The following is a 12,593-nucleotide window of genomic DNA, read 5'->3' as shown; positions in this document are numbered from 1 at the left end:
AAAAAGTGTATCAATTGTACAACATAACAAGAGTTTGAAACAATGTTTAAATATATCCACATCCTTTTCTTGTTTCCATAAGCTAGTTACTACCACAGGGAGAGGGGAGGAAAGGGAGAATAGTTAATACCTAAGTATTAGTATTAGCGATTTTTACCCAAATGTAAACGAAGACTCAAAAGAATCACAAGAAATGTAAGAGCGCCTTCTAACATCGATCTCTCATGCTCTGCATCAAGTACTGTATTTTGATGTTGTGATGCCATTGTCAACAAATCCACTACCTTAAATCTGTAAGAAGAAATATTTAAGACAGATTTTTAGAAGTTAAAACAAAATTAACTTAAATTCCAAACACTTCCTGTCTTAACAAAATTATGCTTACCTTTCAAAGACAGATGAAATAAAATAATCTGGGTCAAGTCTAGAAGCACAGACCTTTAAAAGAAAAACGTGCTTTATTTCTCAATATTCAGTTTTGCTTCTTGTATTAATTATGTTTTTTATTTTCTTTATCTTATGATGTTTTGACATCTTGAGGGGCCTTACAGACCCAGGGAGAGACTGCCCCTGCCAAGGCTAGCTAATTCCTAAACATCCTAAACAATTTACTTGGGAACATACCTCTCATACAAGCCAACCCACCCCTTTACCTAACTCTCACACATCAACCCAGTATTTCCCCTGCCCTAAATCAACCCAGGACCAAGTACCACATAGTACAGGTACAGCCCCTATGCCACAAAGCCTGCCAGAATTATTGAAAGTAGCCATTCCTAATCTATTTACCCTGCTTTTCCTTGCCTTTCCTGCAGAAACCCCAATAAAGGCTCTTGCCTGGGCTCTTCCTTCACTCCTGCTTCTGCCTCCTGACCAAAACCTGATGCTTGCTTTGTGGCCCTGCGAGGTGTATAATGACCCCTTCTCTTGGGAAATGTGAGTAATAAATTCTTCCTTCAATAGTATTCTTCCTTCAATAGTATTGACCTGTGTCATCATTCAGTCACCTCTACAAATAAAATCCCATGGGTAAAAATGAGACACTTCTAAAGTACAACATCTACATTATCAACTTGGCTTACCTGTAATAGGTAAATGTCAGGATCAATCATGGAATTACAAAAATGAGACTGGACATAGGTCATGGCTTGTCCTTTGATTTGCAGACCATTTCTTACCCACATATTGCTGTGGATTTCAGCAAGACTTGCCTAATAAAATAAAAAAATAAGTAAATTGGACAAAGAACAAATCATCTAACTTTAATCTTTACAAAATCATATATTTAAAAACTATCAAAATATTTTATGACAAGCAAAGTATGAGCCTGACATTTGGTCTAATGTTAGAGCTATTCAGTTCAAATATATACTTTTAAATTTTTAAAATAATGTTTAGGCTTTATATAGCCACCTCTTTTGGAGTTTATACATGAGCTGGTTTTCCATGAAGGCCTCTGGATCCATTATAATAATTTTCACTGAAATCTTTCATAAGCCAATGCTGTGTTTCACTCTATTTCTCCCTCAAAAAACCCCAGAAAAACAAACAAACAAACAAAAACCCCATAATATACATAATGCTTAATGAAACACACTTGAATTAGCACAAAATAAAGCTAATCATTCAAAGCCAATAAACAATCTTTAATTCACCCTAATTCAATCTTCAATCTAAACTACTCATCTTCCAAATAACTGGATATAAGAAAGCGTCAGATTAGAATAAATTTTACTATACTAATATTATTCATGTATTTACTTCCAGTATCAACTAAAACTAAGCAGTCATAACTTTATCTCTTACTTGTTCCTAACCCCCAGAGTTGAAGTTTAACAATAACTAAAAAAATCTAAAATTACCAGGAAAGACAAATTGAGGCCCAGGTCCATCTAATGTATATAAAAGGTGGTCCACAAAACTATAGTGTTAGAACTGAAAGAAATCACAGTGCTTATACAAGCTAATTCTTTTCTCTTCTTTCTCCTCTCACTTTACAGATGGGGAAACTGAGAGCCAAAGAGGTATATTACCCCAAACCATGTGGAAAATAAAATAGTGGCAGCACCAAGAGTAGAACCTGTTAGGTCTCCTGACAACCAAAACAGTGCTATAGTACGTTAAAACTTCCCTATAAGTAAATATAGTGAAAAGAATTCCTAGGGAAATCAAAACTAAAAGTGTATCTCATAAAACAAAAAAACACCTAAATATAATCTAGCAAAAACACAAGAATTCAATTTTTAAAAGAAGGTTTTCAAACATTTTGGCTATAGCAATGACAAAGGTACACAAATAAAATAAAGAATCACTAACTCAAGAAACCCAACTTAAAACATTTTAAAAGCTTGAATACGTACTTGAATTTGGAGTGGGTGAATCATCAGTTTCATTAACATTTCCTGATCTGGTAAAACAGAGTCCAAGTCTAGTTCTTGACATTTCACAGCCTAAAAGTTATGATAAAACTGTTACTAATTCAAGACTTATTTCCCAAAATTTAAAAAAAAAAAAAGAATTTTTTAATGACAGTCTTACCTTACTCAAAAACATAGCATAGTAACGATGTAGTGGCAGATGAAAAGTGACTTGGTTAGGTGCTGGCTGGAATAAGCAAACAAAATCTACAAGTCAAATATTGTTTTACAGAAGTTCAAAGTTTTTAAAATATTAAAACCATATTCTCACCTGTATTTATTCCTACACTTGTTTTATCAAAACTTAAAATTTTAGAAGATATAGCTTTAAAAAAAATCACTATAGATAAAATTCCATTTTAAACACCTAAGTACAAGTTCTTTGAAGTTAGAAATTGTATACTATTCATCTTTGAATCCTTGGAAGCATTTAGTACAGATGATTATTTCTTAAACTTAATTAAGCTAAAGAAAATAATCATTATAGAAATAAGGGATGGAATAGATGTCCCTCTACAGGAGCAATCTGGGACTTTTCAAATACATGCATACCAAACATGGTGACAGTAATAATAATAATAATCACAGCTAACATTCACTGAGCACATACTATGTGCCAGTCACCATGCTAAGCACTTCATTCACATTACTTCATGTAATCTTCACAAGAATCCCCATGAGATAGAACTATTAATATTTCCATTCTACAAATAGGGAAATTCAAGCTTAGAAATCTTAATTAACTTCCTAAAGTTCAAAACTAGTGAACTGAGGAGCTAGTCTGGATTCTACCATTATATTCAGAGTGTAAGAAGACTCTGACCACTGACTTAAACTGAGGAACAGATACAGAATATCCTTAGATTCCTTCCCAACTGTGTCAGATGCTCCCTATGTCAGCCCCAAATACACCAGCCTCCATAACAAAACTTAGTAAATGATATGTCAATGACCTTTGGCATCCTTGTGAATATTATAAAAATTGTATTTTAAATCTGTGAATCCCAGGGATCACGAATATCACTACAGGGCAAAAGTATACCACAGCTATCCCTCTTAAACAAATAAAAAAAATTAAAAACTAAAAAGGTATTATTTGGTTTTAATGCTTTTGTAAGTTTTTAGTAAATATTTCCCTGTTAAAAAATTTTATCCAAAACATTCAGATAATTATGCTAATGTGATATCATTCATAGAGGTTATAAGGAGTTGCAATATGTCACCACATCTGAAATAATTATTTTTTTCAAAACCAGTATGAGAATAACATGCTCCTCAATATGTGAAGGCTACAGAAAATTATTATAATAAATAAAAGTTTGCCCACAATCAAAAGAAAGGAAATTCTGACATGCTACAGTCACAGATGAATGTTAAAGACATTATGCTAAGTGAAATAAGCCAGCCACAAAAAGACAAATACTGTCTACTACTGATTCCACTTATATGAGGCACCTAGAGGATTCAAATTCATAGAAACAGAAAGTAGAATGGTGGTTGCCAGGAGGTAGGGGAGGGGAGAAAACGTAGTTATTTAATGAGTATAGAATTTCAGTTCTGTAAGATGAAAAAGTTCTGGAGACTGGATGCACAACAATATGAATATACTTAACACTACTGAATTATAGTACACTTAAAAATGGTTAAGATAGTAAATTTTACGTTATGTGTATTTTACCACAATTAAAAATACAGTTTTAAAATGTTTTCCCTTCATTACCATAATCATTTTAGTAACACATTTTACACTAACAAGCTAAGTTACAATTCCCCTTAATCTCCTTTGAAGGCATTGAATCACAGTGGTCAAGAGCAGACTCTTAACAGCTATACTGCATCAGTTCATATCTTGGCTCTACCACCTCTAGCTGTAAAACTGTGGGCAAATTACTTAGTCTCTCTGCAGCTAAGTTCCATGACCATGAAGTAGGGATAATAAACAGTAGGATGACCATGAGGAATAAGTAAAATAATATAGTACTCAATACATGTTGCTATTAACTACTAAGCCATGGGACTCTAATTTATCTTTTTCATGGCTTAAGCATTTCCTAAACTCACATTCTTCTGTAGTGTTAATTCCGTACTCCCTCCTTGTCTAATGTCACAAATTGGCCACTTGATAAACTCTCCTTCCACTCCTTCTATATATACTGGTGGTCCTTGGATTCCATTCTCTGCTCTCTACTCTTCTCATTACAGGTGACTTTATCCAGATTCACAGTTTCAATTACTAACTCTACGCAGATAATTTCCAAATCCCAGCAGAAATCTCACTCCTGAACTCCAAATCTTCTATTCAAGTGTCTACTGAACATCAACACTTAATATCCCATATGGATCACAAATACAGTGTGTCCAAACCAAACTCAGCATCTTTGCCCTAAAAATCTATCCTCCTCAATGTTTCTTCTCTGGATTCCCAGTAATTCACATCTGAAGTGCAGACTCCTTCCTTCGCACAAGCCCCCAAATCTGATGAGGTACCAAACTATGTTTATTTGATTTTTTAAGTATCTCTTAAATCCACTTTCTTCTCTCTTTCTACCCTGTACGTAACTAACCTTAGCTCAGGCCCTCAACATTTAGTGCCTAGATTTCAGTGGTAGCCCCTGCTTCTATTCTTACCCTCACAAAACACCTTTTGTGGTGTCTGCCTAGCTCACACCCTCCCATCTTTTCAGAATGGCCCCTCACCCTGACCCCCGCCACCCCAACCACACATACACACAGGGTTTCAGGCATGACAACCAAGTTCACAGCAGCCACATTTGACTGGAATCAAAGTAGGAGACACCTAACCCAACCCGAGCAATGAGTTTCTCTCTCTTTCTTAAAAATTTAGAATTGGGATTCACAGACATTTGCAGACAATCTTGGAGTATGCCTAAAATTTTAAATTAGGTAATCATAAGAAAGCAGTACTTCACCACGTGGGCAAAGATGCACAGAAAGGGAAGAAAAACATGAAGCAAATACACAGGACAAAGCAAAGGCAAGAGACAGGAGTTCCTATCCAGCTTTTTAGTCCATTCCTGAGGCCAGGGTGCCCCACAACACCCCTCTGTACCCATAATAAATTATCCCTGCTTCAAATTGGTCTTATTTCCCCTTGCATTCAAAAGGATCTTGACCAACATATCTCCCCTCTGTTTAAACTTCTATATGCTGCCAGAAGGTAGCCTTACTAAAACATTAATTTAATCTTGAACTTCCTCCATTCACAATCTTTTAAAGACTCCCTATGACCTAAAACCCTCTGATAAGCTTCCAACTCAGGAGAAGACATGGCTTACCTCTCCGGCCTCATCTCCTGTCACATAAACTCATGTACCACAAGTAGTGCCCCTAACCTACCAAGCTTATCTGCCTTTGTACATGCTATTCCCTCTGCCACAAATGCTATACACATTCCTTCCCTCACTGGGTTAACAATCTTTAAAATTTTGCTGATTGACACTTCTACTAGGAAGCTTTACCTAAGTCCTTCAGGCTAAATCAGATGCTCCCTTCTGCCCTCCCCCATAGCACCTGGTCACAACTTCAAGGAAGCACTGTCATCAAATTAACCATCTACTTGTCTTCTACTTCCTTAAATCAGGGACTGTTTCATCACTGCATCCCCAATGTTTACAACATAGTAAACATTCAATAAATATGTGCTGGATAGACACATATTCTACTTTCCTCTAATTAGGACTCTAGTCAAAGCACCCTGCTACATATTCACAATCATTGCCCTACATGATATTCATGTATTTGGGGATTCTTAAATGGCCTACCTTACAGGAAAATTTATTCCATCCCATTTCTATATGACAGATTTGGCTTAATCCAGTTTAAAATATATTATTTGCTTAATCTGTACTAAATGACCATAATAACTTCCACTATCCACCCAAAAGGATGGAAGAACTAATATTTATTACACATGTAATATGTGCCTCTTAGCCAATCCTCATTGGTTAATATTATTATCCTCAACTGATGAGGAAATGGGCTCAACAATGTTAAAATATATAAAAAATAAAACTTTTAAAAATCTATCCAAGGTCACATAGGTGTTAGATTGTGGCAGAGACACAATTTACACTCAAATCTGCCTCACTCTGAAGTTTTTTCCACTGCCAACAACCAATATAGGTAAAACACTACCAGGTAAAGAGTTGAGAAATTTGGGCTCTTGGCCCACAACTAAAAGTAATTTGCTACATAAGTATAGGCAAGTCATTTAATATCTCTGCATCTCCACTTCACACCTACAAAAAAGGGGGGATAATAAGAAATTTTAAATCCCATATAAAAACATACCATATTGTTTAATTCCTTACATTCTATACTTCTTTTCTCTTCTATTAAAAATCAATTTAAATTCTTTTCAACATTCATTGTCTTCCTAATAATATTTCTGCGTGAAAAATAAATATACTATTTCCTTGAGTTCAGATGCTCTGTATATCATACATGATTCTAATTGTCCTTTAACTCATGATTCCAACCATGTATTAATTTGATATCGTTTACTATATAATCCTCTGTGTATAATATAATTCCCCCCCCCCAATCTTCTTGTTGTTTTAGCAATGCTAATAATTGTTGAAACTTCAACAAAAATAATTCCTAAAGTTTCAACTACCAATGAGAAGTGGGTTGAGAAAAGTTAAAGCTCCAGCTGAGGGACTAATCCTGTATGGGATTAAAAAAGTAGTAAAGCAGGTTGAAAGTAGGATGGAGCTCTGTGGAGACTGGAGAATGTTTTTTCTGAAGACTGACTCATTACCATTTATATAAAAAAGTTTAAGCTTAAAGACCAACAATTAGGCAAGGCTAAGAATCAAAGTGATTTGGTGAAGGCATACTTAGAATCCAAATGAACAAAATCCAGGTTGAAGGCTAAGAGCAATGTTGGAGGACAGGTGATCAGTGGTGAAAGAGAAATTAATACGGAGCAGGAAGGATTAGAGTTAAAGATAATAGAGGAGACTTCTCTTCGTGAACAATTCATTCTTAAAGGCTTCGGGAACTTAAGAGGGAGTGGGACAAAATAGGCATCTACAGGTGAGAAGCCAGAAGAGGGATGTCAGAGGCCAGGCTGAGGAGGGTAACTAGGCAGGTGAGATGTCAGAAGTTGCTCAGGGTGAAAAGAGCATCCACAGAAGTGGGTGTGTGACTCTTAACATAGGGGGTATGACCTGGCATAGGGAATCAGAAATGAGCAGAGTCAAAAAGGCACTCACATAGCAGGGCAGCCCCATGTAGTGTGTCAGAGCCAATCTGGGTAAAGAGGAACTCCACGTGGGGACTGACCTACGATAGGTAATCAGAGCATGACTGAGGTAGAGAGAACCATGATACAGGGGCCCAGCCTGGAATAAGGAATCAAAATTCAGGCAGGGTGAGGAGGTTATCCACAGGTGTAAAGGGCCCAATACAGGGCATCAGAGCCAAAGCAGGATGAGGAAGGCATCCAGAAAGAGGAAAAACCTGGTGTGAGAGTCCAAAGCACAAATAGAGGGATAAGGACTTCTTCAGAGAAGGGCAGTCCAAGGTGGAGAGTTAGAGCCTAAGTGGCATGAGGAGTGTGCCCATGTGTGGGGGAGAGTGGGACAGGATGAGGACTCAGAGGCAAAGCAAGGAGAAGACAGTATCTATACAGGGGAAAGAGGCAACTGAGATGAGAGACTGGCTACACACACACACAGCTTTCACTATATAGAGATAGAAAAATAAATACAGATGCAAATATGTATATGTATATACATACATATATTCCTAACCTCTGTTCATTTAGGGCCTGGGAGCAGTGATACCCCAATAGCAATGAGCAAACCTAGCATCTAGATTTTGTTTTCTAAACACTGTTCTCCACCAAAAGTAACCAGAGATCCAAGAAATGACTGATTCTAGAAATGGAAAAGGGAAACTGTAAGATATGCCAGAAATACCCTCAAAGACTGATGGGGCAAAAGAAAAGGACACAGAAACCATCTTGAAGGGGTGTCTGCAGGCCAAATCTGAAACAATTTGAGCATCAAATAATATTATTAATGGATTATAACCCATTGAATGAAAAAGAAACTATAAATCCTATCTTATTCACATTTCCACTGTCACTTTTACCTCTTCAACTACAGATAATAAATCAATGAATTGAAAATTGAATGAGATAACAAACATATCTGCATAGCTTCAAAGTAGTCTTCACAAAATACTTTATTAATTACAATGAGAAAAAGGGTAGCTTTATGGTGAAGAACTCTAAAAGACACCACCACAATTAAGTGGTCAAAGAAACATCGTAAGTAATGGAATAAACACAAACATAAACCACCAGAAAGGATGCAATGAAAAGACTACAACATCACTTCTGTAATATTCCTGAAAAAGATACATGATCTGAATCTAATCATGAGACAAACCAAATTCAGGAACATTCTACAAAATAATTGTCTGTACCCTTCCAAATGCCACTGTCCTGAAAGGCAAAGAAAGACTAAGAATCTGTTCCAAAAAGAGACTAGAGACATGATAACAAAATGATTCTAGACCAGAATGTTTTGCTATAATGGACAACTGGTAAAACATAAATGAGTTCCAAGGATTAGATGGCAGTAAAACATTAACGATTTTTATAGTTGTATTCTGGTTAAATAAGAGATGCCCTAGTTTGTAGGAAATACACTAAGGTATTTAGGGGTAATGGGACATCAAGTCAACAGCTTAATTCTCAAATGGTTCAAGAAAAAAAAAAGTTCTCTGTACTCCCAACTTTTCAATACATTTGTGATTGTGTCAAAAAATTTTTTAAATAAGGGGGAAAGAAATAAGACTTTTCTCCCCTCCATACACACATCCACACACAAAAGACAGCAGGGGTTCTATCTGCCCAGGGTTCAGAAATCAGATTGGGGTGGAGTGGGGGGCTAAGTAGAGTTGTCTGAAACATGGTCTTCCTTCTGCATATGGCATAGTCTGACCCTACAGCATAAAAGGAATAGACCGTCAGAAGCATAAAAGGCTCCTGATGGTAAACTTGGCTGACTAACAAAAACTATCACTTGTTCAATTCATACATATCATGTCCTGCACCAACTCTTCTTAGTTCATTATTAATAACAATTACCTTTGTTCAAACCCATATGTTCATACTCTTACAAGAATACTGTCCAATTATTAAAGTTGTCATATCCTTTCCATTAATTTCCCCTATCTTACTCACATTTCCACTGTCACTTTTACCTCTTCAACTGAAACTAATTTTCACTCCTGAGCAATAATGAGACATATAAGCTTAATAATGAAAAAAGAAATTACGCCCCCTTCTCTAGGAAATAAGCAAACATGATTAAGTGCACTCTGGAATCTCCTAAATGTCAAAGAACTGGTCTCCCCTCTCAACTTCTTTTTTTAAAGCCTAATAACATTATGTTCATTCTGACTTCTTTCCCTTATCCCATGAAAAGATATTATTTTCAACATTACATGAGATCGAACATTCCTTTTCTTAAATGCTTTTACATATATCAAAAATATACATACCTCATCTACGAAGTTAATAGCATCAAACCAGTCCTGAAGAGCTTCTAGGCAATATCTAACAACATTTCGGGTATAGTCTTGAGTTTCCTAAAATAATAAGTTATATAAATTTTATACTATATAAACACATATTTTCAACATCAAATTGTATGTAATATGAGGAATCTTCAAAGTTCATAGAAAGATTCATATTATCTTTTAATTCAATTTTTCCAGAAACTTTTTGAAGTATCCTTTATATAATAATAATATGCATTGTATATATAATGGTAAAATGTATATTTTTAAGATAACCACTATATTTGCCATTTCAAGAAATCAACGCTTTACAAACTAATAGTAACAAGTGATAAATATGAAAATTAAAGAACACAATATGCCTCCTTTTGTATAATATATTCCTAAAAATGAATCAAAGCTGAAATAGATTTTAAGTAGATTTAAATTGGGTCCCATTTCAAGAGATCCCCAAAACATTATAACTTTCCTAATGTTTAATGGGTACAGAGTTTCTTTCAGGCTGAAGATATAATACTGGAAATGAATAGTGTGATAGTCGCACAACATTGTGGATGTACTTAATGTCATTAAATGGTACACCTAAAAGTGGGTAAAGTAATAAATTGTATGTTATGTATATTTTACAAGATAAAATTTTTAAAAATTAAAAAAATTTTTTCATACAGGAGGACAGGACCTATGAGGACTTCAAGTAGCCTGTGAATATCTTGGTTTGCAACAGAATATCAAAGATGAAATGCTAAGTGTGTGTACGCTGAAATAAGAGTATTGTAAAAGACAATTACACTGTTTTATGATAAAATGAATCCACTGAAATAGGCAAGTTTTAAGTTAAGTAAAAATATAAATCATGATATACTCTCTAACTAAAAAAATGGATAAAGGATTTGAACAGACATTTCTCTCAAGAAAATATACTAATGACTGATAACCACATGAAAAGATGCTCAACATCATGGGAAATTTCAAATCAAAGCCATAATAAGAAACCATTTCACACCTACTAGGAAGGTCATAATTTTAAAAATCTAAACTAAAAAATGTTAGCAAGGATGTGGAGAAATTGGAAGACTCGGGCCGGCCCGGTGGCGCACTGGATAAGTGCGCCGCTTGGGAAGCGCGGTGGCGCTCCCGCCCGAGGGTTCGGATCCCACATACAGACCGGTTCCCGCTCACTGGCTGAGCGAGGCGCGGGAGCAACACCGAGGGTTGCAATCCCGTTGCCGGTCCCCGGTCCGGTACAGGGGGGCAACACTGAGGGTTGCGATCCATTGCCAGACACGGAAAAAGACAAAAGACAAAAAAAAAAAAGAAATTGGAAGACTCATACATCACTGATGAGAATGTAAAATGGCACAGCTGCTTTGAAAAATAGTTTACAGTTCCTCAGTAAGTTAAACATAGAGCTACCATATAACCAAGCAATTCCACTGCTATATACTCAAGATATTTGAAACCTATGTTCACACAAAAATTGTGCACAAATGTACACAGCAGCATTATTCATAGTGGTCAAAAAGTGGAATCAACCCAAATATCCATCAACTGATGAATGGACAAATAAAATGTGGAATAGCCATATAATGGTATATTATTTAGCCATTCATAAAAAAAGAATGAAGTACTGACACACGCTGCAACATAGCTGAACATTGAAAGTAGTACATTAAGTAAAAGAAGCCAGACACACAGACACAAAAGGTCACATATCATAGGATTCTATTTATACAAAATGTCTAGATTCGGTAGATTCATTGAGACAAAAAGTAGATTAGTGGTTTCCAGGGGATGAGGGGAGATTGGAATTGGGAGGTATGTGGCTTCTTTGGGGGAGTGAAAGAAATGCTCCAGAATTGGATAGTAGTAATGGTTATAACGTTTTGTGAATATACTATAAACTACTGAATTGTACACTTTAAAATAGTTTAAAAAGGAGCTTCCAGTCAAGATGGCAGAACAGATGGTTCCTAGCATCACTCTCTCCCACAAATCAACTAATTTACAACTATTAAAAAGCAACAACCAGAGGCCCGAGAGCCACACTGGACCAGGCAGGAGCCATGTGTTGCAGAATCCCCAGCCAGGTCAGTCCCCACCACCCAGAGAGGCCCGAGAGCCGCTGGGCCCACACACTCCAAGTCAGCTGTGCCAGAATAGGCAGGGGATCCCCAGCCAAGGCCAGTCCCTGCCACCTAGAGAGGCCTGAGAGCCACTGGGCCTACAAGTCCCAAGTCAGACATGCCAGAACAGGCAGGCACCACAGGACTCCCAGCCCAGGCCAGTCTCCACCACCCAGCATTGCCCAAGAGCCACTGGGCCAACACACCCTGAGTTAGCCATGCCAGAACAGGAAGGTTCAGTGGGACCTCCGGCACAGGCCAGTCCCCACTGCCCAGAATTGGCAGTCCCTTCAGGATCCAGGCCAGACGTCAGGGTGGAACGAGTGGACCATGATACCTCCTGCCACAATGACTAAACGCCAAATGAAAGATATCAGAAATATGAAAAATCAAGAAAGTACAACACCTCCAAAGGAAAATAATAACTCTCAAGCTCTAGATCCTATAGATCAGGAAGTCCTTGAAATGACTGACAAGGAAATTCGAGCAACAATTC

The 12,593-nt window shown here is 36.7% G+C and overlaps 1 protein-coding gene across 1 annotated transcript in view; it reads right to left on the bottom strand.

The window, feature by feature from the left end:
• UBR3 (ubiquitin protein ligase E3 component n-recognin 3 (putative)) overlaps positions 1–12,593 on the bottom strand; it is a gene marked incomplete at its 3' end in the record, with an annotated part of 190,842 nt that overhangs the window by 101,813 nt on the left and 76,436 nt on the right. The window contains exons 11-16 of the mRNA XM_008592392.1: positions 9,957–10,043; positions 2,539–2,604; positions 2,361–2,450; positions 1,083–1,211; positions 386–438; positions 158–291 (exon numbers count right to left, since the gene is read on the bottom strand). Of these exons, the coding sequence (XP_008590614.1) occupies positions 158–291; positions 386–438; positions 1,083–1,211; positions 2,361–2,450; positions 2,539–2,604; positions 9,957–10,043 (559 nt within the window). The remainder of the gene's footprint in view (positions 1–157; positions 292–385; positions 439–1,082; positions 1,212–2,360; positions 2,451–2,538; positions 2,605–9,956; positions 10,044–12,593) is intronic.

This window comes from Galeopterus variegatus, unplaced genomic scaffold, assembly GCF_000696425.1.
Source record: "Galeopterus variegatus unplaced genomic scaffold, G_variegatus-3.0.2 Scaffold12, whole genome shotgun sequence".
Classification (NCBI taxonomy): Eukaryota; Metazoa; Chordata; class Mammalia; order Dermoptera; family Cynocephalidae; genus Galeopterus; species Galeopterus variegatus.
This window is presented reverse-complemented; position numbering and strand designations above follow the sequence as displayed.